Source organism: Branchiostoma lanceolatum, chromosome 5 (genome assembly GCF_035083965.1).
Source record: "Branchiostoma lanceolatum isolate klBraLanc5 chromosome 5, klBraLanc5.hap2, whole genome shotgun sequence".
In the NCBI taxonomy this organism is placed as follows: Eukaryota; Metazoa; Chordata; class Leptocardii; order Amphioxiformes; family Branchiostomatidae; genus Branchiostoma; species Branchiostoma lanceolatum.
The window spans coordinates 18,912,108-18,933,310 of NC_089726.1; the positions used below are offsets into that span (position 1 = coordinate 18,912,108).

Below are 21,203 nucleotides of genomic sequence, written 5' to 3' on the forward strand. Positions count from 1 at the left end.
GTGATGGTGAGGGCGGAGACGGGACAGTCCTCAGACCCCCAAGGTGAGTCCGGCTTCTGTTTGCAACTGGTGATAACTTATCACACCAATGGTACAACTGGTGATAACTTATCACACCAATGGTACAACTGGTGATAACTTATCACACCAATAGTACAACTGGTGATAACTTATCACACCAATAGTACAACTGGTGAAAACTTATCACACCAATAGTACAACTGGTGAAAACTTATCACACCGATAGTACAACTGGTGACAACAGTTTCACCAAATGACAGTCGCTCAAGCAACTGGATACAATTTTCAAAACAGCCAGACGTTTCAGACAGCCTTTGCTGTCTTTCGTCAGTGACTAAAGAGAAACTTTTATCCAGTTGCTTGAGTAACTGTAATTTTGGCGTATCTTATTACCTGTTTGTCTAACCTTCATCAACGTACTGTAAATGCATTTAAGTTCGTGTGGTTGTTATTTCGCGCTAAGGCGAAAATGGAGTGTTCGCGGTGGTTTTAAGTTTGCGGCAGCGCTATAGTCACGTACTGCTACAGTATTGTTAGAAAAATGTAACAAATATGTTAGCGGTGGTTTTAAGTTCGCGGTGAAACGGTCGCCGGGAAAACCGCCAGAATAAACCCACCGCGAACATTTATGCATTTACAGTATATCTACAGTTATGTGGTAAATTTTGCACTAATTTGTATGTATGTAATGCTATGAAGTCATTCTGATACATGCTGTTAAGTTGCTTTATATTGACCGGGGCTACAATTTCAATGGTATATTGTGAAATGAAGATTTTAAAAACACGCAATATTAAAAATAATTATCATCTTCCATATCATTTCAGACAAATTGTGGTAGTGGTCCCATCCGTGGCACTGGAGTCCCCGCGGAAAACAGTGAAGCAAACACAACTAGTCATGGTGGACAACAAGGCCGACGAGAAGGCACCGGCCTTGGTAAGTTGGTTTATTGGCGCGGTGTGTGGTTGTCTCTGGTACAAGGGAGAAATACTGTACGATATGTAGCGGGGAGTAATCTCCAAGCAGATCTACACGGTGCAAACAATCGTATATGCAAGCAAGGGAAGCTCCAATCAGCCATAGAAGCTCCAGACCGCACCGTAGGATTGGCATCAAGACTGAGCTTATCTGGCTGACTGGAGCCTCTCTGGCTAGCAAATACGATTTTTGGCACCGTGTAGATCTGCTTGGAGATCAGCGGGGGTGGGGGGAGGCGGTCGTTTGGGAGGAGGGCCTCTGCATCTGGAGGAGGGCCTAGGAATTTTTGTTGGCCTAGCCTGTGTTCACGCCATCTCTCGCTGGCGGAAGTTAATGACCCCCGGTAACCGTACGCGTCAGGCCGGCCTCTAGGAGTGCAGGCCAGGGGAGGGCCTAGGGAAAAATGGCCGGGAATTTTAAAAAAAATCTCCTTCAGAACCTTCAAACACATAGCTATAGCTAAATGTCTGAATTATTGTTATAGTTGTCTACTGTATATTTGTGTTCCAGTCTGTGTGACTTTACAGGTTAACAAAGTTTCATGTGCACACAACCAATGCTTTTCACCTGCCGACATCACGGTAGGCGGTCTGCCGCTTTCATCAATGTACTGTCTGGTTCTACTTAGCCCTACAGCTAGGTGTCGCTGCAGTGCGAAGGCTGCGGTCCTAAACGTGACTTTGCTTGTATCCCCCCCCCCCATATCATTGTCTTTGGCGACGCCTCAGGGGCGAGCCTGATGGTATTTATATTGTGTGCAGTTTGCAAAAAATCTAGTTGGCGACTCCTCAGGGGCGAGCCTAATGGTATTTATATTGTGTGCAGTTTGCAAGAATTCTAGGAATTGTACAGGAATGTCAAAGTCCACGGGACGATAACTCAAGAATGTCTGGATGGATAGTCTTCATATTTGGTAGGTGGGTAGGTCTTTGGGAGACCTTGAAATAATTGGGGTCGTTTTTGGTGTGATTGTACTGTTTGAACGAGACGTAATATCAACGTGTGTTCTCCCATGCAGCCGCCGCAGAATGAGACCTTTGGCCGGCTGACTGGCAAGTACCTGACCCGGCGGCCGTCCCAGGAGCACAGGGCCGGCCACTTCAACAACTTCCGGCAGTACCTGAAGCGCAGCAAGTCCCGCAAGGCGGCGCCTTTTGCACCTGCTCCTTCTGCCTCCACGCAGGACAGGAAGATACTGAACGTCAGCGGCAGCAAGAACATCCCGACGTTACCCGTCATTCCCTCCATCAGATCGGACGACGAGATCAAAACGGTCATGAGTGAAAACGGGGTCGTTTTGAACGGAGACTTTCCCGCCAATTTGTCGGGCGTCTCCTCCGAAGACACTTCGAGTTCGATACGGTCCGAGTTGGGAAAAGTCTTCTCAAATTCGTCCAGTTCTAAATCGAGTGCGGACACCAACAACAACAACAGCAACGCCATTCGCGTGAAAAGACTGGCCAATCCGCAGCAGAAAATGAGAAGGGCCAAGGATCAACAAGGACGGGACTCTGGGAACGAGAGTAGCGACAGTTTGGACGGTTTGAAGGACGGGTCTACCACCGAGGAAAGATCTCGTCCAAGATGGTCGCCGGGACAGAAACGTTACGTCGTGGACAAATCGCACATTCACCAGCAAATGACGTCCAAAAATGGCTACTCTGTAGCAAAGAGATACTTCGACAGACAAGACAGGGCCGAGAAACATAGATCCGGCTTGCCTTCCGTCCTACAGTCCGACCAGGACTACTTAACGAGAACAATCAATGGAAACCCGAATAAGGGAAAGAGCGGGAATCATATCGTGTACGTGGAAAAGACCCACAGCATACGGAGGCGGAGAGAAAGCGGAGAGAGCACTACAGAGACGCACATGAGATATCGCGACCCCCCGCGTATTTTGGGTCAGGTCGCAGGGCACCGTAACCCACCGCCAAGCCCGGTTGATACAAACTTCAAGGTGAAATCAAAACGGCAGGTTGACTACAACCGCCCGGATAGCGGGATAGCCACGCGTAATTCGGACAGCACGGGGTTATCCCACCGAACGGACAGTAGTGGCGTTCACTCAGAAGTCCGGAGACAACCCGTGATGAAAACACCTGCCATCTGGGACGAAACGTTCACCATGAGAGTCACCGAGGATGAAACGCCCTCTAGCGATTCTGACACGGAGTCCATGCCCAAACCCATCACCATGATCAGCATCAACCAGTCAGAGCAACAGGTGCCTAACAGTCACGTGACGTCCGAGACGACGGAGCTATACAGGGGAGGGTACGGTAGAGCTCACCAGGACATTGACAATAGAAGCCTGCTCTCCGTACCCGATACAGAATCCCTCCGCGCCAACACGCCCATGCCAAAAGCTCTCAACGATGCAGACGACACGGAATCGACGTCCACAATTTCCGTGCCGAAGATCACCATGACTTGTGCCACCCCCCTCCCCCCACGGGCTACTCCGTCCACTACCCCGCCCCCCTCCGATGGAGGACTCAGACTATTTGTCAGTGACATTGAGAGAGTCGGAGGGGTCGTTAACAGATGAAATGTAATGTTACATCCACAAGTCAATGTCACATGTATACGGTTTGCTTCTTTCCAGTACATAAACATGTTATGTCAATGTTTGAACTTCTGATGTGTAAATTGTTCTACCATTGTTCCTGGTCAAAACTTCGACTTGACGGACCAAGATAGATTTTTTTTTTGGTTGGGTGAAAAATGAATAGAAACATTCAAAACTGTGCAATTGGTTTGACGAAAAATTGACGATAGCAGCAAAAGAAAGTCGTCAGAAGGAAAAGCGGGGAACAAAATATAGTCGAGACGGGGGATGATACAAACTTCCAACCGGTCATCGTTTAAGTGAGGAGGTTTTATATAGAACCTCCTTGGTTCAAGGCACTATTTCGTCTCTTGAAGTGAGCAAAGAGGTTTTGTATAGAACCTTTCTATATAAAACCTCCTTGAAGTGAGCAAGCCATCCTGTTTGAAAATTTGGTTAGCCATCTTTGTTTTCGAGAAAATCGAAGCTTATCCATAACAAAAGAAATCAATGTTACTTTGAGACTTTAAAAACTTGCTATCCTCGGCCCCCTTCTCTCTTCTTGGTCTATCAACATCGAAGGTTGATCAACTGTGTCTAATTAATGTACTGTTGTAAGATATCGTTCGAGTTTAGAACTACTTTGGAAATACTTAGTTCTGAATGGAAAACACATAGGATATAATTTTGATGAGCTCTTGTGTTTTCATTGGCAAATTATGTAAAGTTATTTTCATGTTTCTGCTTCAATGATGTATTGATTAAAAATGTTTTTCGCTTGTACGTGTGCTGTTGTGTCATCTGATTTTGTGTGCGTTTTATATGAGACGAGGGAAAGACGGTATGGGTTTGAGAACTTTCTATGTTCCCATGGTTAAGGTTATTTGTTCAATTATAGTTGAAATTTTCTAACGTTTCATAGTCTTGAAAAAGGTCGACCACAATTATTTTAATAGTCTTCTTTCATTGGAATATATATAGTACAAAGAAACCAACAATTGACATACTTGCCGAAGATCAAAGATATCTTCTATTGTTAGTTTATTAGGATTATTTCATTCCAAACGCCTCATTTGAAAAAAAAAAAAATCAATAGCGGCTTTCCTCGTCAGTCCGACATTCGGTAACTGGCGATTCGACGTCTCGAGGCATAGTTTGGTCATATATTTTGGCAAGGATGGTGGAAAATGACAGCCATTCGTTCACAAATTGGATAATATATGTACTTGTTTACCTCCGTGATCTAAAGGTGGCTATAGGATTCCCCCAAAAGAAGGGACAATAACAGCCGCGTACAAAACCATCTAGGGCAACATAGTGGACGTCAGATCATCAAACATTTGGAGATAGACGATTATAAGATCGTTCTGACACTTGAAGAAGATATGGAAGCAAAAGCACCTTATGCATCACAAGTTACAGCTATAAGCGTCTCCCTATCTTTTGTCTGCTTGTTAATGATAGCGTTAATCATGTCTGCTTTCCAGTTCAAGTCCCTTCTGCAACTTGCTGCGGTACAAGGACGCCACTCAGCGGATTGAACTAGAACTGCAACTAAAGGTGGCCACTTTGTTATGTCAAGGCTGATTGGTCCGATAGAATGAATTGACCAATCAGTGCAGGCTAATGTTATATACAATCAGACCATATACAAGATAGTATATAGCACCATAGTTGAGTATGAAATGATGAGAGAGACACCAATTTTCAATTAATTTAGTTCTTTGTTCAGATGATATCCCATACTTTTGGTCACAACAATTGCACTTATAATAAAATGCGAGGTAGGTACAACATCATCATGAAAAATCCCAGTAAAGGAAATAAATTTTTCATAATTTGTGCAAGAATGACTGTTCATAATGATATACAGAATTACTACAGGTGGGTAACACCATGTATCACAATTATTAAGCACTTGCATTTCCTACTCATTGATTTGTCAATAATCTCTATTTTGAGATAGTAGCATTATGTTATAAAATGACTATCATTAGTTAGCCTTAGAATTAATCATGGATTCCTTTGTTGGTCATAAAATATCCTTTCTGATTTTTTTTAGTATCATAAATGCATGATACCATTATTTGCATGTCTATATCTGTAAAACATTTTGGAAATACTGTAATTCTTTATCTATTAACGGTAACTTATTTCTAGCTACTTTAACGGTCACTAGTCAACTGCTAAAATTTCATCATTTGCAAATATTTGATCACTAACATTTGAGGCAGTGATGTCTGTTCCCACTGTTGAAATTAAATACAGTGAACTAGTCTCTTTTTCTCCCAACCGCTAAAATTACCAACCGCAATATTAAATAGATTTACAGTATCACTCCTGATCATGAAATAGAATTTCTTCCGAAATAGTTACACATCCACCGTTAGTATAGTCATATTGTAAAATTGCACTCATAGCTTTCTATCACCTCCATATTATGTCTTAAGCCCCCCTCTCACTGGCCCGCAGCATGCTGGCGGTGTCCCTGTGGCCAATCAAATTGACAAAGCACTAAACGAATTTCATCGACAAAAACGAATTTTTCAAAGCTTTGTGTGTTTTGTTGTCGTTTGGGCCATACGTTTTGAATGATATTCCCATTATAAAGTCACGGGTAACACACATCCAGTTAAGAATGCACCGACATGGCCAGCATGCCGCGGGTCCAGTGAGAGGGAGGCTTTACACACAACAGGTAGAATTACTTGGACTTCTTATTTTTACCAGCGCCAGTTTTATCTAACGCAGACTGAGCCTGACTGACTTTACCACAGGCCTGAACCATCAGACAGAATGGAATGACGATCCAAAAGCTGTTCAGGAACATGAAATAGAACCAGAAGTACAGTGGATGCCACATGGGACCGTGTACGAAGCCGTCCTTGTATTCTATAGTGTAATACAGGATGTCTCCGTAGAGCTGTCCAGTGGACACAAGGAGTTGGAGGAGGTAGCGGGAGGGCTTGTTCTCAAGGATGGACCAGGCCGCAAGGAAGGATCCTGGGCCCTCCAGGAACGCTGTGATGCTCTCCATGACAACGGTGAAGTTGTCGGCACTGGATAAGGTAAGATTGATACAGGTAAGTATTTGGATTCATCATGGAGCAATACAAATACATAGATTTGAATTATAAGGGTCCGAAATATATCAGCATTTCAGTATGGTTGGTGAAATTAGCTGTCTTGTCCGATCGACGGAAGTCATGACATGCAGTAAAACATCAAACTGCTTGAATGTACTTTCATCAATTTCTGCTATGGGGCGCAACCCCACGCAGACACATGTACAGTCAGACTGTTTTTTTCCACCCCAAAATCGAACCGGACAGCTGTTTCCGCCGATCGGATCGGACAGCTAATTCCACCAACCCATTTCAGCACAATTTATGTTGTTTCTGATAAGAAAAAAAAGGAGTAGGCAATTGCAAATTCAATAACCAAGAAATTGAATTGGTGTGTCCTACTTGGACAGTATTATGGTGGGCTGCGTTAAAAAAATGGAAAAAAACAAACATAACTTCACTTTGAAGGATTAGCCACAATCCTACGGTTCTCAAATCTTACATGCCTCTACTATGGGAAAAGGACCCACAGAACAGATCAAACTCAGTAATCAATGATGTACATGTAAGCATGTGATAAGTGACCTTTACCCTAGTCAAGTGTTTACGTATACAGTGGCAGTCATAAAATGTTCTGCTGACTTAGGACTGTCACAGTATTGTCTGTGTCCTAGCCATGACGCAGGAAAAATCCTAACTTAAACAGTTAAACAGTAATTATAAGGAATTCCAGAGAACTGCAGTTGCCAGACTACCACTAGTACTCTTTTGATGGAGAAACAGGCAAGTTTATACCAAGGCAGGTGACCTAGAGTTAGATACTATTCTATTGAGCCATCTGAAATTGTCTTCACTTCATTAACATATATTCAGAGTTTTGGCATAAAACCTAGTTCTACCAGATCTTTCTTTAGTCACTGACGAAAGATAGCGGATGCTGTCTGAAACGTCTGACTGTTTCAAAATTTTATCCAGTTGCTTGAGTAACTATTTTTGGCGTATATATATAAATATGGCGCTTGTGATTTCTTTTGGCTTGCTTAAATACCTCAAGGCAAAAACGTTTTCAGGGTAAGAAGGTTGAAAACAGTTAATCAATTCTATGATTGATTTCACTATAATAGAAGATGTTTTCATGCCAATTTGTGTTGACACACAAATGCACCTATGGTTAAATATTATAAGGTAATCAATCAATCTGGTCTGAATCTCTCTCCATTTCCAATTATTCCATGACCACATTTTTGGCACTTTCAGCAAGTGTATCTGAAAACAAAAGTTTGTTACTGCAATTTAAAAAAAAAAAATGATATCATAGTAGTTAACAAATATATAGATGATACATTTACCCTAACACTAACAAATGATACCTATGCCCAAAGTAATGAATCTCTCCTGAGGTACTAGACAAGTGTTATCGTCCTTTGTTATTTGGTCACTGACTTCTCTCTCTTTCAGTCTTTGCAGTCCCAAAGGATGAATAGTGATCATAAAATTGATGGGGCTGAGTTGCAAGGGTCTGGAGCAGCTACCTTTCTGCACGCACTAACTCAGGTGACCTCAATACCACAGTCACCTAGGACAAATGATATTCTTTGATGACTTATCACAAAATAAAAACAGAAATATGTCAGATATAAATGGGGCAAGCCTAGCAGACAAGTTACAAGACTTGCACTTGTTGGTTGATAGTCAAAATAGTCAAGAAGTCGCATATGGGCAAGCACTGAGAGAAGCCATTGTTGGAATGGATCGCTGTATGGAGGTAGAGGTCCTAAAATGTCTTGGAGACCTGCATCTTCAAAAAGGAAAGCTTAGTAAAGAATCAGCTGAGTTTGACAAGGCTTCTGCCTTGTATGCTGCTGCCTTGTTTTGCTGTACAGTTTCAGACATGGGAGATACACTTAGTCTAGTACTTGAACATCGCATTGGCTACATGGAGAAACTCTCCATACAACTGCTGAAAGGGTACACTCCACAGTACGAGTGGTTGTCACCAAACTACTGGGGTACTGTTGACAGCAATGTCACAAGAGTGGCAGAAATTTTAGAAAAATTAGATAGAAGTGCCAGAAAATCTTCATTTGAGGAGACTTACACAGAAACGTTAGTGATGGCCGTGGCAAACGGTGATGCGTTCTTAGAGCTTGAGGTTCTAAAATCACTTGGAGATTTCTACCTCGAGAAAGGCCGGAAAACCCCTGACATATCCCAGTTCTCCAAGGCAGCTGCCATGTACTACAGGGCTCTGGCAAAATCTGAGGACCTGGCCCGGCCTGACATAGAACGGATTCTTCACCATCGTATCTTGTATGCAGAAAAGATCAGGGAAGAATTGAAAAGGGTAAGTTTATGTTGGGTGAGTTTATATGACTTCATTGTCGACATTCAAATTTCCATCTTTTTGCATTTGATTCCCTGACCCTAATTACAAAAAAGAAATGTTTTGCTCATTGCATAATTAATGATGCAAATGGCTATTAATTCATAATGTACATGTGTGTTAGTGTGACTCAAAATCACCAACAGGCCAATGAATCACCAATTTCAACACAAAATCTTAAAATTCATTTGATGATATCAACATTGGGTAGTTAAAGGCAAAAGGTAGCTTGTTGAATGCAAAAAGTTCTTAGTCTAGTAAATGCACACATGTTATGTAAATGTGCGAAAAGCAAGATATGCCGTTAATTAGCTATGTCATGTAAAAACTTAGCTGTCTTTGATATTACTTGTTCAATCAATGTCAGTGTTTAAAGATATATCAGGATGGTAAGAGCACAGACTGCTGTGTGGCATATAAAAGAATGACAAATGTTGATTAAATCCCGTCATACAGAGACCATCAAGAAACAAGTCAAGAATGAGACAAGGAAGATCAAATGTGGGGCACAAGTTGAGGAACACCACAAGCACAAATGTTGTCCAGGACCATCATCTCCATCCAGGCACACCAAGGTGGGAAAAATATCTTTCCTTTTTCAAAATGTAAAATCTAATACTAGTAGCCTCTTTCATGGGCTACAACCAATAGGCTATTTTTGGACACGACTTTGTTCCAACACCCCCTAACTCTAACCGTAACATACTGGCGTCAGAACTTTATACGGGTGTTGAAACGCACCGGCATAGAAATGCAGGGGTGGCGGAATGTAGGAACATAGTGGTGTAGGAACATAGGACGTCCAAAATGTAGGAGCATTATTAGTAAGGGCGTAATCTATATCTGCTATTGGCCATCCATACCACACTTTTGTGAGCAGACACATTTTCACAAAGTGGACAAAAGAGAATGCTGAGGGTCTGTCAGTTATTTAATACCAATGGAATGCTACCAGTGTAACATTAATACTGCCTTAATCATAATTTGATAATTTGCATTTTACAGCAAAGCAAAAGCACCAGTATTGACCAGTGTAGCGACTGGAAGACTTGAAGAAGACCCCATGGACAGGTGAGTGATGTCTTACTGAAGTGCCAATAACTTTTAACCTTCTCCCTACTACCTAATTATAACCGTGTAACCAATAGATAATTGGTAGCCAAATGCCTAACTTCAGTGTGCTAAAGGTAAAAATACAACATATTATATATATGTATTAGCTATTGACTTGATCTTTGATATGGACAAGAAGTTTATAATTCTTATATGTGATACATGTTCATTTATGCTAATGACAGTCTCTGTACAGTAACACAAAGCCCTGCCTTTAATTCAAAGTCAGTACACGGACTGCCTTAAGGAAGGTGAATCCTCCCTTGCCATGGCAGACCTGGACTCAGCAGAGCAGCACTTTGCAGCCGCACTCAAGATGGTACATGTAAGAGGTAAGGGGAAACTCAAGTGAAAATTATGTGATGCATAAATCTGAATTCAAATATGATGATGATGACACAGCCATTCTAATCTTTCTTCTTAATTCAATCTTAGGCTGCACCAATTCAATTTCTTGGTTAACGGATTTCTATTTTCCCAAAAAAAAAAAAAAATTTGAAAAAAAAAATCATGAAAACAGAAGAAGGCTTTTTTTATCTAAAAGTTTTTTTGGAAAATAAAAATCCGTTAACCAAGAAATTAAATTGGTGTGGCCTTACTCTATGAAAAATATAATTAACAGATTATAAAGAAATCATACATGATTGTTGTTCATGGCCCTTTAAAATTAAAAAAAGGGTTGTATCACAGGCTGGTTACTAATAAGTATATAGAACACAAGATCTAGACTTTTGGAGTTGTCTGGAAATTTACCCTGTAGCTTTATTTTCCCCGGTAAATTTGAATGAAGAAAGATGTGTTTACACATGTACACCAGAATAGTAATTTTAACACAAGGGAGAAATGCACAACATCAAATTTCTTCCTAGATTCCTCAGTCCAGCAGTACCAGAGAGAGGTGAAGCCCCTGTGCAAGTTGGGGGATGTCTACAGGAAACGAGGTCAACAGACAGGAGATGGGGGAGACTTTGTCAAAGCAGCAGCACTCTACAATGCTGCAAAAGCCAGATCAAAGGATGAAGTTCTCAATAGTAAAATAGTGACAGCTATCAAAGAAGTAGAGAAGACATTTCTCAAATACACCTTAGACATTCATTGCAATGTGATTAAAGATGGTACAGAACCACACAAGAAACAGTTGAAGGAGATGCGGGACCAGATCAAGCTAGAGATGGAAACCATTGACCAGCAGCTGGATCCCTATGCATATGATCAGGAAAACCCATGTGTCAAAGAGATAGAGACAAAACGAGCTCAGGCTGTCAGGCATATGTTTGAGAACATTGTGAAACAAAGGAAGGAGTTCATCAGCCAGCTTGTAGAGGAGTGTATCGGGTTGATGGGTCCACCACCTTGTAAGTATGCCCTGATAGGTTTGGGTTCACAGGCCACGGGACTGGTAACTCCATACTCAGACTTGGAGTTTGCCATCTTGGTAGAAGAAGCAAGTGAAGAATATCTTGTGTATTTCCGCAACCTTACTAACTACTTACATCTCAAGGTGGTCAGTCTTGGAGAAACCATTCTCCCAGCAATGGGAATAAGATGTCTAAATGACTTCCACTCTGAGAATCCGCTCGACAACTGGTATTATGACTCGGTTACACCACGTGGGTTTGCATTTGATGGCTCCATGCCAAAGGCAAGCAAGACTCCACTGGGTAGGCAAGGAACTATGAATGAACCACCCAGTGAACTCATCTGCACCCCAGAAAAGATGGTTGCAAAACTACTAGATGATGTAACATTCTACTTGAAGGAGGGATATCACCTTGCCACTATCTTAAGAAATCCGTGCCTGATAGCAGGGGACAAACACTTGTTAGACACGTACATGGCTATCACAATAAAGACATTGCAAGCTGATGGAAGTAGAATGGCTATACAACTGGCACAGGAGACATTCAAGGATGACATCAAACGGCACTGCAAAAATGATGAAACAATCACAGCAAGGATGATGGATGTAAAGAAAGAACTCTATCGCTTTCCAGCTGTAGCAGTGGACTGTCTAGCCCTTTCTTCCAGAATCACTGCTACTACAGTTTGGAGGGCAATAGAAGAAATGGAAAAACAACAAGTTCTCAGTCCCGACAATGCACACCACCTGACAGTGCTCACTAGCATTTCAGCAGAACTTAGGCTCAGAACCTACATTGCAAATGGTGGACAGAGGGAAACTTTGTCAGCTTTGGCTTCAATGGAAACAGAACCACCTGGTCAGGAATCATCTCCACAGAAAGATGAGGAATTACAATCAAATGCTCTGGAACATGTTTTTTACATACCAAATGTCAAACAGCTTTTCAGGTACTACTATACAGCAGTGCCTCTCAAAAGTGTTTTGTCCAAATGGTCTGGGAAGATGCCAGTTCTATGTTCTTCCTCTGATTTCTATGACAGTTCTCCTTTTACACAAGGAATTATGTACTTCGAGCTATGCAAATACAGACTAGCTATCAGTTACTTCAATGAGGCCTGTAACCTGACGAAAGTGGTAAACACTGAGAAGGTTTTTGTACTCTACAATTATCTTGGACAAGCCTGGAGGAAGGTGGATAAATACCGAAAAGCTATCTGCATCCTCGAAGAGGTATTACAGATGTACAGAAGTATCTATGGTCAGAGTGCAGTGCATTATCACATTGCCCAGTCACTCAACAGCTTGGGGCAAGCGTGGGGTGACTTGGGTGATCAAAAGAGAGCTATCAGCTATCTTGAAGAGGCATTACAGATGTATAGGAGTTTATGTAGTCCAAACACACCACATGCAGACATTGCCATGCCACTCAACAACATGGGAATAGCTTGGCACCATCTGGGTGATAGCAGGAAAGCAATCAGCTATTACCAACAAGCACTAAATATTTACAGAGGTATCAATGGTCAGAGCACACCATATCCTGGCATGGCCACCATACTTAACAACATGGGCAGTGAATGGCACTCAATGGGTGATCACAGAAAAGCAATCAGCTGCCATGAAGAGGCACTACAGATGTGCAGGAGAATCTATGGCCCGAGTGCAGCACATCCTGACATTGCTGACTCACTAAACAATCTGGGGGTAGACTGGCAGAATTTTGGTGATTTCAAAAAAGCCATCAGCTACTATGATTTGGCACTTAAAATGTTTAGGATTGTCCATGGTCAGAGTGCAGTACATCGTGACATTGTCGGGTTATACACCAACGTGGGGTCAATCTGGCAGCAACTGGGTGATTACAAAAAAGCCATTAGCTACTACGAACAGGCACTGCAGATGATGCAGTGTATCTATAATCCAGGCACCGCACATGCCTCCATAGCTACTACACTTAACAACATGGGCATGGCCTGGTATGCATATGGTGATGATAGCAAAGCTATGAACTACATGGTGAAGGCATCACAGATGTTCAGAAGTATCTATGGTCCAACTGCCGTGCATTCTGACATTGCCATGTCACTTCAGAACATGGGGACAATTTGGCAGAATCTGGGCAACTACCGAAAAGCAAAAAACTATGCTGAGGAGGCACTACATATGTACAAGAGTATCTATGGTCAAAGTACATCACATACTGACATTGCTGGCTCACTCGTCAACTTGGGGATGGCCTGGTTTCATATAGGTGACTACAGGTCAGCCATCAGCTACAATGAACAGGCACTACAGATGTTCAAGAGTATCTATGGTCTTGGCACAGAACATTATGAAATTGCCAAATCTCTCAACAACATAGGGAAAGCTTGGCAGTGTCTGGGTGATTACAGAAAAGCAATCAATTACCACGAGCAGGCATTCCAGATGAACAGAAGTATATACGGTCAGGATAAGGCACATCCTGACACTGCTGACTCACTTAGATGCATCGGGGCTGCCTGGCATCATCTGGGTGATTCCAGGAAAGGAATCAGACACCTTCAACAAGCACTGCAAATGACGGAGCATATCTATGGTCATGGTACATCAGATTCTCGCATAATTGCCTCGGCTATCAGTCAAATTGAACAGGAACTATTGATGAAGAGGAGTATCTTTGTCAGTGTACAACACATCCTGACGTTGGAAGGACATTTGCCAGACTTGCAGTAGAATATTGCAGACTTGGTGACCATAGAGGGGCAAATTTATCATCTTCAGAGAATTCAGTGTGAGTGGAATGTAAATCTGTCCAGATATGCAACTTGTACTCTTCAGTACAAACCTGGTGTGTTATGCCTTGAGGAGGTTTACCAGGGATGCAATACAAACAACAAACAGTTATATATCAGTTTATCTCACAAGTTTCCTCATATTCATTCAGATTCATAATGAGTCTGCTTATTGAGTTATTCAGACCTTGACTGTCTTTGTCAATTCTCCATACATGTAACAAACATTATCTGTATAGAGACATTTAGGCAGATATATAGGAAAAGTTAACTGTTGAGAGACAGTTTTAGGCAGATACATTAAATATATAGGATGCAATATACTTTTATTGACATTGGTATTGAGAGAATGCATGAAAAAAGCTGGGGCAACAAAAGGCCACTTTGTTGTCTAATAGAATAAATCTCCAGTTAGTACAGCCAGTCAATAACTCTCATCTCCCAAATAAACATACCCCCCGGAATAAACATACCCCCCGGACAAATTTTCAAAATCTAATAAACGTACCCCCCGGAATAAACATACCCCCCCGGAAATTTAACCAAATTTACAGATAAACTGTGTCCGAGGGAAAGAAGATGATAAGGTAGCTGTAGGCTCTCTTTATTCATTTATGCCTGTCTGAGGACCATACCAGTAAAGTGTATAAATATTGAACAGAATAACTGCACACATCTTGTTCATCTTCTTGCTTGCCACTTCAAAAAAATATAGTAGTAATGTTGAAAAATTGGGCATAGGTTCTCCGCTATGAACCCTAACCGGGGGCCAACGGTGCTTTCAAATTCAACAAGTGCAAATATACATGATACATGCATTTTCTACTTGGAACTTGAAGCAAGTGATCAAGGAAAATTGTTGTACATGTATATACTGACATAAAATCAAAACACGACAAGTAGTCGCCAAACTGCTCGGTTCACTTGGATGGGCAACACTTTCAAAGTCTACTCTTTGTTTTTAAACAAATGTATCAACATTTAGAACATGAACAGAATATTTCAATATCCTGAATATATGGTCATCACAGGTAAGTTATTACTTATTTGTAAAAGCCATAGAGAAAAGGAAGAACTATGACATGTATATGATGTAACTTTTTATCTTTCCCTACTTTCCTTTTATCTTATATGCATTACATATAGAAATACAGATTTGTAAACAATTACGATTTGTAAACATTACATGCCACAAATTATTGTGTTGTATCAAGGACATTATCATATTATATCAAGGACAATATTATATAATGTTCTGGTTTTTGTTGTTGCAATCCAAATGATTTAAAATCCACAAATCACCCTTGTATGTAGCAAAAAACATTAATTTTGAGAAACTAAATTGTCAACAAATTTGTGAAAACCTCATGCCTTTTCCAATGTTGCCACAAAGCACAAGGTTCTCATGTTACACATGAAAAGTTGAGCTAGACACAGCGGCGCCGCAGACAGAAAGGGGCGGGGCTAACAGAAAGTTTCACCCATATTCCTAGAAAGCCCTGGTATTCTTTCTGTAGAGGGGTGATCTTTTCTAAAGCATTTTTAAGTGATAATAACGGTGACTAGATTGCAATTCAATTTTATATATAGACTTTGATATTAAAATTCTCTTTGTAAAAATGCAAAACATATTTCTGTCCAAGGGAAAGAAGTTTTATTTGTACATAAAAAAAGTTGTTTCCCCTTCTTCGAAGTGAGCTCTTCCATGACAAAACGTTCCCACGGCCAGAGTCACTGACGTCCAATGCGTTACTCACTTTACTAATACTGTGGCGATTCTCCAAGCGCTAAATTTCCATGTTTGTGGTAGGATTGAAATGTTTTGATATATATTGAAAGTAATTACACAGTTTTTGATGCTAAGACACTGTTTTTTTTTGGTTGTTGTTGTTATATTTTCATTTTGTGAAGGACTGTATCTCACGTGAGTAGAGAAATTTAACGTTACATGCGTTAAACGTACTTGAAACACTGTGCGCCGCTGGCATGTATATTTTTTTTCTGATCAGCGTGCTTTAGTTTACGATGTAAACAGAGACTGTCAAAGTTGTTTATACAAAAAGAATTACATTTCAAAACGTCAGTGTGGCTTCTTATTTTCTCCCAATAACAACGTTGACTTTGTAGACAGTGTCATAGAGATCTACCGATACGTTACGAGTTACGCCGGGATTTCACAAAGGGCGGGTCATAGCGGCAGGGAAATCAACGCCGCTTGGCCGAAAAATAGCAAAATGCCGGGGAAATATGGGCAGGAAAACCCAAACTTTCAATTTCAATGGGATCCCAGGTTAGCAAAACTCTGATTTTCAAAAAAATAATAAACGTACTGTCCAAAATAAGAACGTACTGGGTGGATTTTGAGGCTGAAAAAAATAAACGTACCGGTACGTTTATTTGGGAGATGAGAGAAAGCATCACATAGACTTTAAGACAAGTTGATATAATGTAAAAGGCAAAACTTCAGACAGGCTTAGTGTCTCATGTTTATTGTCCGTTACACACTGTGTAAGTGGCACACACTAACAGCAAACAATCATTATCAAAATCTGCTCAGAAAACAATTGTGACTGGGTGAACTTCACAACTTCCAAATACTTTTCTTTAGCTATATAATAGCTAAGCAAGCTGCTTAAATTTTGAAAAACTTATGACAGCTGTTGTGTGTGAATGAATATCTCATAACCAATTTGTGACACATACAAGATTAACACACTGTGTACACCCTCACGACAAAAATAAAGTCAAAACTTCCAATCCAAGTCTACTTGTTGTGGGTAACAACACTGATACAAAAAAAAAGGCAAAGTCTGATACACGTAGATGTGACTTAGACTTCCTATTCAGCAAAGCAGCTCTTTATTCAATTTTAGAGCACTTCTGTATAGAATTTTTCTGCAGGTGGCTTCAACTTTAACTTTAACTTTCTAGTTCTTCTTCTTCTTCCCCTTCGCTGCCTTGTCCATCTGCGCCTGTGCCTGTACCATCCTCCTACAGGACTGTACCATCAGGAGGGTGGGGAAGATCACCCATGGGCTGTTGATGACCACAAAGTAGAACCAGAAGTAGAGCGGATCCCACAGCGGACCGTGAACGAAGCCATCCTTCACCTCGTTCCCGATGTAGAGAACCGTACCGTACAGCTGACCGGTGGAGACGAGCAGCTGTAGGACGTAGCGGTTCGGGTTGTTGTTGACGTAACCCATGGCGATGAGGAGGCATCCCGGACCCTCTAGCCAGGCGGTCACAGTTTCCATCATGACGGTGAAGGTGTCAGCCCTAGGGGAGGGTTTATCTTGTCAGCAAAAATTGAACAATTTGGCTCGCCCCTGAGGCGTCGCCAAAAACAAAGCAAACGCTTCTGTTCTTCTAAAAGGCCAGCAGTTGCAATGGAACAGAGCAACAAGCTTGAGGTGAAGACATAGATGGAAAAAAGGAAGCACTTGATTTCTTCTTTCTTGTTTGCTGCATTCTCCCCTCTAAGAGTGAAGGTGTGGCCCTAGGGAGGGTTGGTCTTGTCAGCAAAAATTGAAAAACAAAGCAAACGCTTCTGTTCTTCTAAAAGGTCGGCAGTTGCAATGGAACAGAGCAACAAGCTTGAAGTGAAGACATAGATGGAAGAAAAGGAAGCACTTGACTTCTTCTTTATTGTTTGCTGCATTCTCCCTTCTAAGTGTTGAGTTGTCCCTGTGAGCATTTCTCCACGCAGAAGAGTTTGAACATAGGAGACATATAAGTAGACACTCTTTTTGTTGATGCCTTGGTGAATGCTGTTGGCTTAAAAATGATGTTGAACTGAAAGTATGGTTAGCAATAAGACAGAGCTGGCAAAAGTATTAAAAGTAAGCATCAGCAAACAGAAGAAAAACATTTAGCTGCTGTATGAACATGTTGAATACATGTAGCAGTACTATCAACTGGATGGTAATAAAAGGGCTACTAGTGTAGTACTTGTTGCACAGCAACATTAAAATTTTTCTTGAAATTATTGTCAGAGTGTCCTGACTCTCTCATGAGCCCCAAACCTACCAACACTCCTTATTTATAGTCCTTTGTTTCATAATGACTGTAACATAAAAAATGGGTGGGGTCATTTTGGGCATTGCCAGGGGAACAGTTTTAAAGACTTAAGTGATGACAAAAAGGTAATTAAACCTTTGTGATTGTAATGCTAGGAAATTAACTTGGTGTTAAAATGGTTACTAGTACTTACGAGACATAGCGACTGTCTGCCTTGCTGTACTCCTTCCCTGCAACATCGAAAAGAAAAAGAAAACAGTCAAGTTACAAACCAACAAAAGAAAACAGCTGGGTACAAGTTGAAGCATACAAAACTCTAGAGGCCTGTATATTGTAACTGCTCGTGTGTTGGAAGAAAGTTTTGCATTGTTCTGTGATTACTACCAACACAGGTGAGCTTCCATATAGTGATAATTGTAACTATTTGAATTCAGGTATAAATCTGAAAGCCTAGTCATGAATTGCATATTTCTAACCTGACTCTATTGAGTTTCATTGAAGCTAGAAGGGCTTGGTTTTACGAAGGTTATAGGCTGCCTATAAGTATAACCTCCTTGATTTTATTTCTAGCATATCATCTAACTATCTAGCTAGCAAATGACTCTATATTTGCAAGGAGGTTAAATGATTCTATATTTGAAGTCTTCGTGTTTACTTAACTTCCAAGTATATTGTTTAGTTTTATTTTTGCATGGACTTAATTTTGCTGTAGGAAGGGAAAGGAAGTTTTCGTGGTATTTTAAGTTCATGGTTGAAACAATTCTGTTGTACAGTTAGAAATAAATACATTGAAAATGTATAATTCCCAATGTAATCATTTTGCAGTGGTGGGGCCAGCGTGAAAATAAATGGGAACATTTTCAGATTTACATTATTCCTCCTGTGAATACCAGTACCACTTACATAATTGTGACAGGAAGGATTGGTCCCCAGCTATGCTGTTGTGGAAGACACTGAACCACCCCTCCAGGATCAAGTGGATGCATCCGCACAGCACAAACCAGCAGACAGTCAGGCGCTGTACCGTGGACAGCTTCACCTTCGCATTACTGCCGGAGTAGATCCAGGTGCTCACCATCACCACAGCTGAAATGGTGTTTAACAGGTTATTCTGTTTGTAAAGCCATTTCACACATGGGGTACCACAAGGCAGCATACTGGACCCCTTATTACTACAGTAGACAGGCACTAGTACTGTGCTGTGGACAGCTTCACCTTCGTATTACTGCCGGAGTAGATCCAGGTGCTCACCATCACCACAGCTGAAATGGTTAATATATTAACAGGTTATTCTATTTGTAAAGCCATTTCACACATGGGTACCACAAGGCAGCATACTGGACCCCTTACTACAGTAGACAGGCACTGTACTGTGGACAGCTTCACTTCTTGTACTAATAGTAATACTGCCGGAGTAGATCCAGGTATACCCACCATCACCAGAGCTGAAATGGTTATTAACAGGTTGTTCTATTTGTAAAGTCATTTCACACACAGGGTACCACAAGGCAGCATTCTGGACTCCTAACTACAGTAGACAGGCACTGTACTGTGGACAGCTTCACCTTCGTATTACTGCCGGAGTAGATCCAGGTGCTCACCATCACCACAGCTGAAATGGTGTTTAACAGGTTATTCTGTTTGTAAAGCCATTTCACACAAGGGGTACCACAAGGCAGCATACTGGACCCCTTATTACTACAGTAGACAGGCACTGTGCTGTGGACAGCTTCACCTTCGTATTACTGCCGGAGTAGATCCAGGTGCTCACCATCACCACAGCTGAAATGGTTAATATATTAACAGGTTATTCTATTTGTAAAGCCATTTCACACATGGGTACCACAAGGCAGCATACTGGACCCCTTACTGCAGTAGACAGGCGCTGTCACTACTGTGGGCAGCTTCACCTTTGCATTCCTGCCGGAGTAGATCCAGGTACTCACCATCACCACAGCTGAAATGGTTATCAACAGGTTATTATATTTGTTCTCAAGCAAAGTCATAAGTCTATTAGCTTATTGGACCCCTTATCAATCAATCAATCAATCAAACAATCAATCAATAACTTTAACTTGTCTTACTGCAATAGACAGGTGATGTACTAGTACCTTGAACAGCTTTACCTTTGCACTACTACTAGTAGAAGTACTGCAACTCAGTAAATGACAGAAATTGAGTGAAAGACTAGGCTAACTAGTAATTGATTATTTCATTCTCTTGTCAGCAAGCTTGGGTCACAAGAATGGTACCACAAGGTAGGTTACTGGGCCTCTGTGTTTAAGCAAGGAGGTCTGCTTTTTTGTATAAAAAAATGGCAAAATTATATTGCATTGGCCTTTGATTTTCCCAAGGATGAAAACATCGTGGAGAATCTGTAATAGAATCGACATGCAACGGCAGGAGATATATAACGTCACACATTTTCGGATAATTTATGCTACTACTAGCATGCTCACCTGTGAGCCCGAAGAAAACACCCAGCAGCTCCAGAATGGACTTGTCGTTCTCCACATATCCGCACGGGAGCTTCAAGCCCGGCGGCAGGTAGGGGTGTGTGCTGACGTTTTCCACCATCTTGGAACGTAAAACAGAATGCAAGTTTCCGAAAATATCGGAGATCTTCCTATTTCCAGGTCTCGAGACTCTGGCATGCACTCTGCACACTGATCTAGAGGTCGGAAAACGCGGAAGTGGTTCGAACTGAGTGTCTGGCTCCTGATTGGCTGATTCCTGATCGGATGAGGAATATTTCTTTAAAAAATAGGGATGAAAATTATCAAAATAGGCTAGAAAAACTGCCCAAACAACACAGTTCAACGAAATATTAGCACATTAAAGTTAGTTTGTGTACTATTTTACTAGATAATTGCATAAGTTACACATAAATATTTAGAACTAACCACATATATTTATCATATACGGCCCCCTT

General features: G+C 41.3%; 2 protein-coding genes across 3 annotated transcripts; one reads left to right on the forward strand and one right to left on the reverse strand.

The window, feature by feature from the left end:
* The first annotated feature begins 852 nt into the window (after positions 1–852).
* On the forward strand, positions 853–3,709 carry LOC136435581 (uncharacterized). The gene is made up of 2 exons (XM_066429202.1): positions 853–960; positions 2,021–3,709. Exons 1-2 carry the CDS (start codon positions 922–924, stop codon positions 3,551–3,553), a joined length of 1,572 nt encoding a protein of 523 aa, XP_066285299.1. The 5' UTR covers positions 853–921; the 3' UTR covers positions 3,554–3,709.
* A 1,548-nt stretch (positions 3,710–5,257) lies between these two features.
* Positions 5,258–20,975, reverse strand: LOC136435582 (3-beta-hydroxysteroid-Delta(8),Delta(7)-isomerase-like). Of its 2 annotated transcripts, none has more exons than XM_066429203.1 (4): positions 20,731–20,975; positions 19,175–19,357; positions 18,465–18,501; positions 5,258–6,612 (listed from the first exon to the last, which is right to left on the reverse strand). In XM_066429203.1, exons 1-4 carry the CDS (start codon positions 20,846–20,848, stop codon positions 6,258–6,260), a joined length of 693 nt encoding a protein of 230 aa, XP_066285300.1. In that variant the 5' UTR covers positions 20,849–20,975; the 3' UTR covers positions 5,258–6,257. The 2 variants fall into 2 exon arrangements, with proteins under 2 accessions (XP_066285300.1, XP_066285301.1); XM_066429204.1 differs by lacking the exon at positions 5,258–6,612 and adding an exon at positions 16,694–17,530 and having other exon boundaries at positions 20,731–20,971.
* Positions 20,976–21,203: the final 228 nt, after the last annotated feature.

Bases quoted from the DNA above. Each gene is read 5' to 3' on its own strand.
- LOC136435581 (XM_066429202.1), top strand. From the start codon at position 922: ATGGTGGACAACAAGGCCGACGAGAAGGCACCGGCCTTG. The intron at 961-2,020 runs GTAAGTTGGTTT...TCTCCCATGCAG, and splicing joins ACGAGAAGGCACCGGCCTTG to CCGCCGCAGAATGAGACCTT.
- LOC136435582 (XM_066429203.1), bottom strand. From the start codon at position 20,848: ATGGTGGAAAACGTCAGCACACACCCCTACCTGCCGCCGGGCTTGAAG. The intron at 19,358-20,730 runs GTGAGCATGCTA...ACACCATTTCAG, and splicing joins TGTTTTCTTCGGGCTCACAG to CTGTGGTGATGGTGAGCACC. The intron at 18,502-19,174 runs GTAAGTGGTACT...TCGATGTTGCAG, and splicing joins ATCCTTCCTGTCACAATTAT to GGAAGGAGTACAGCAAGGCA.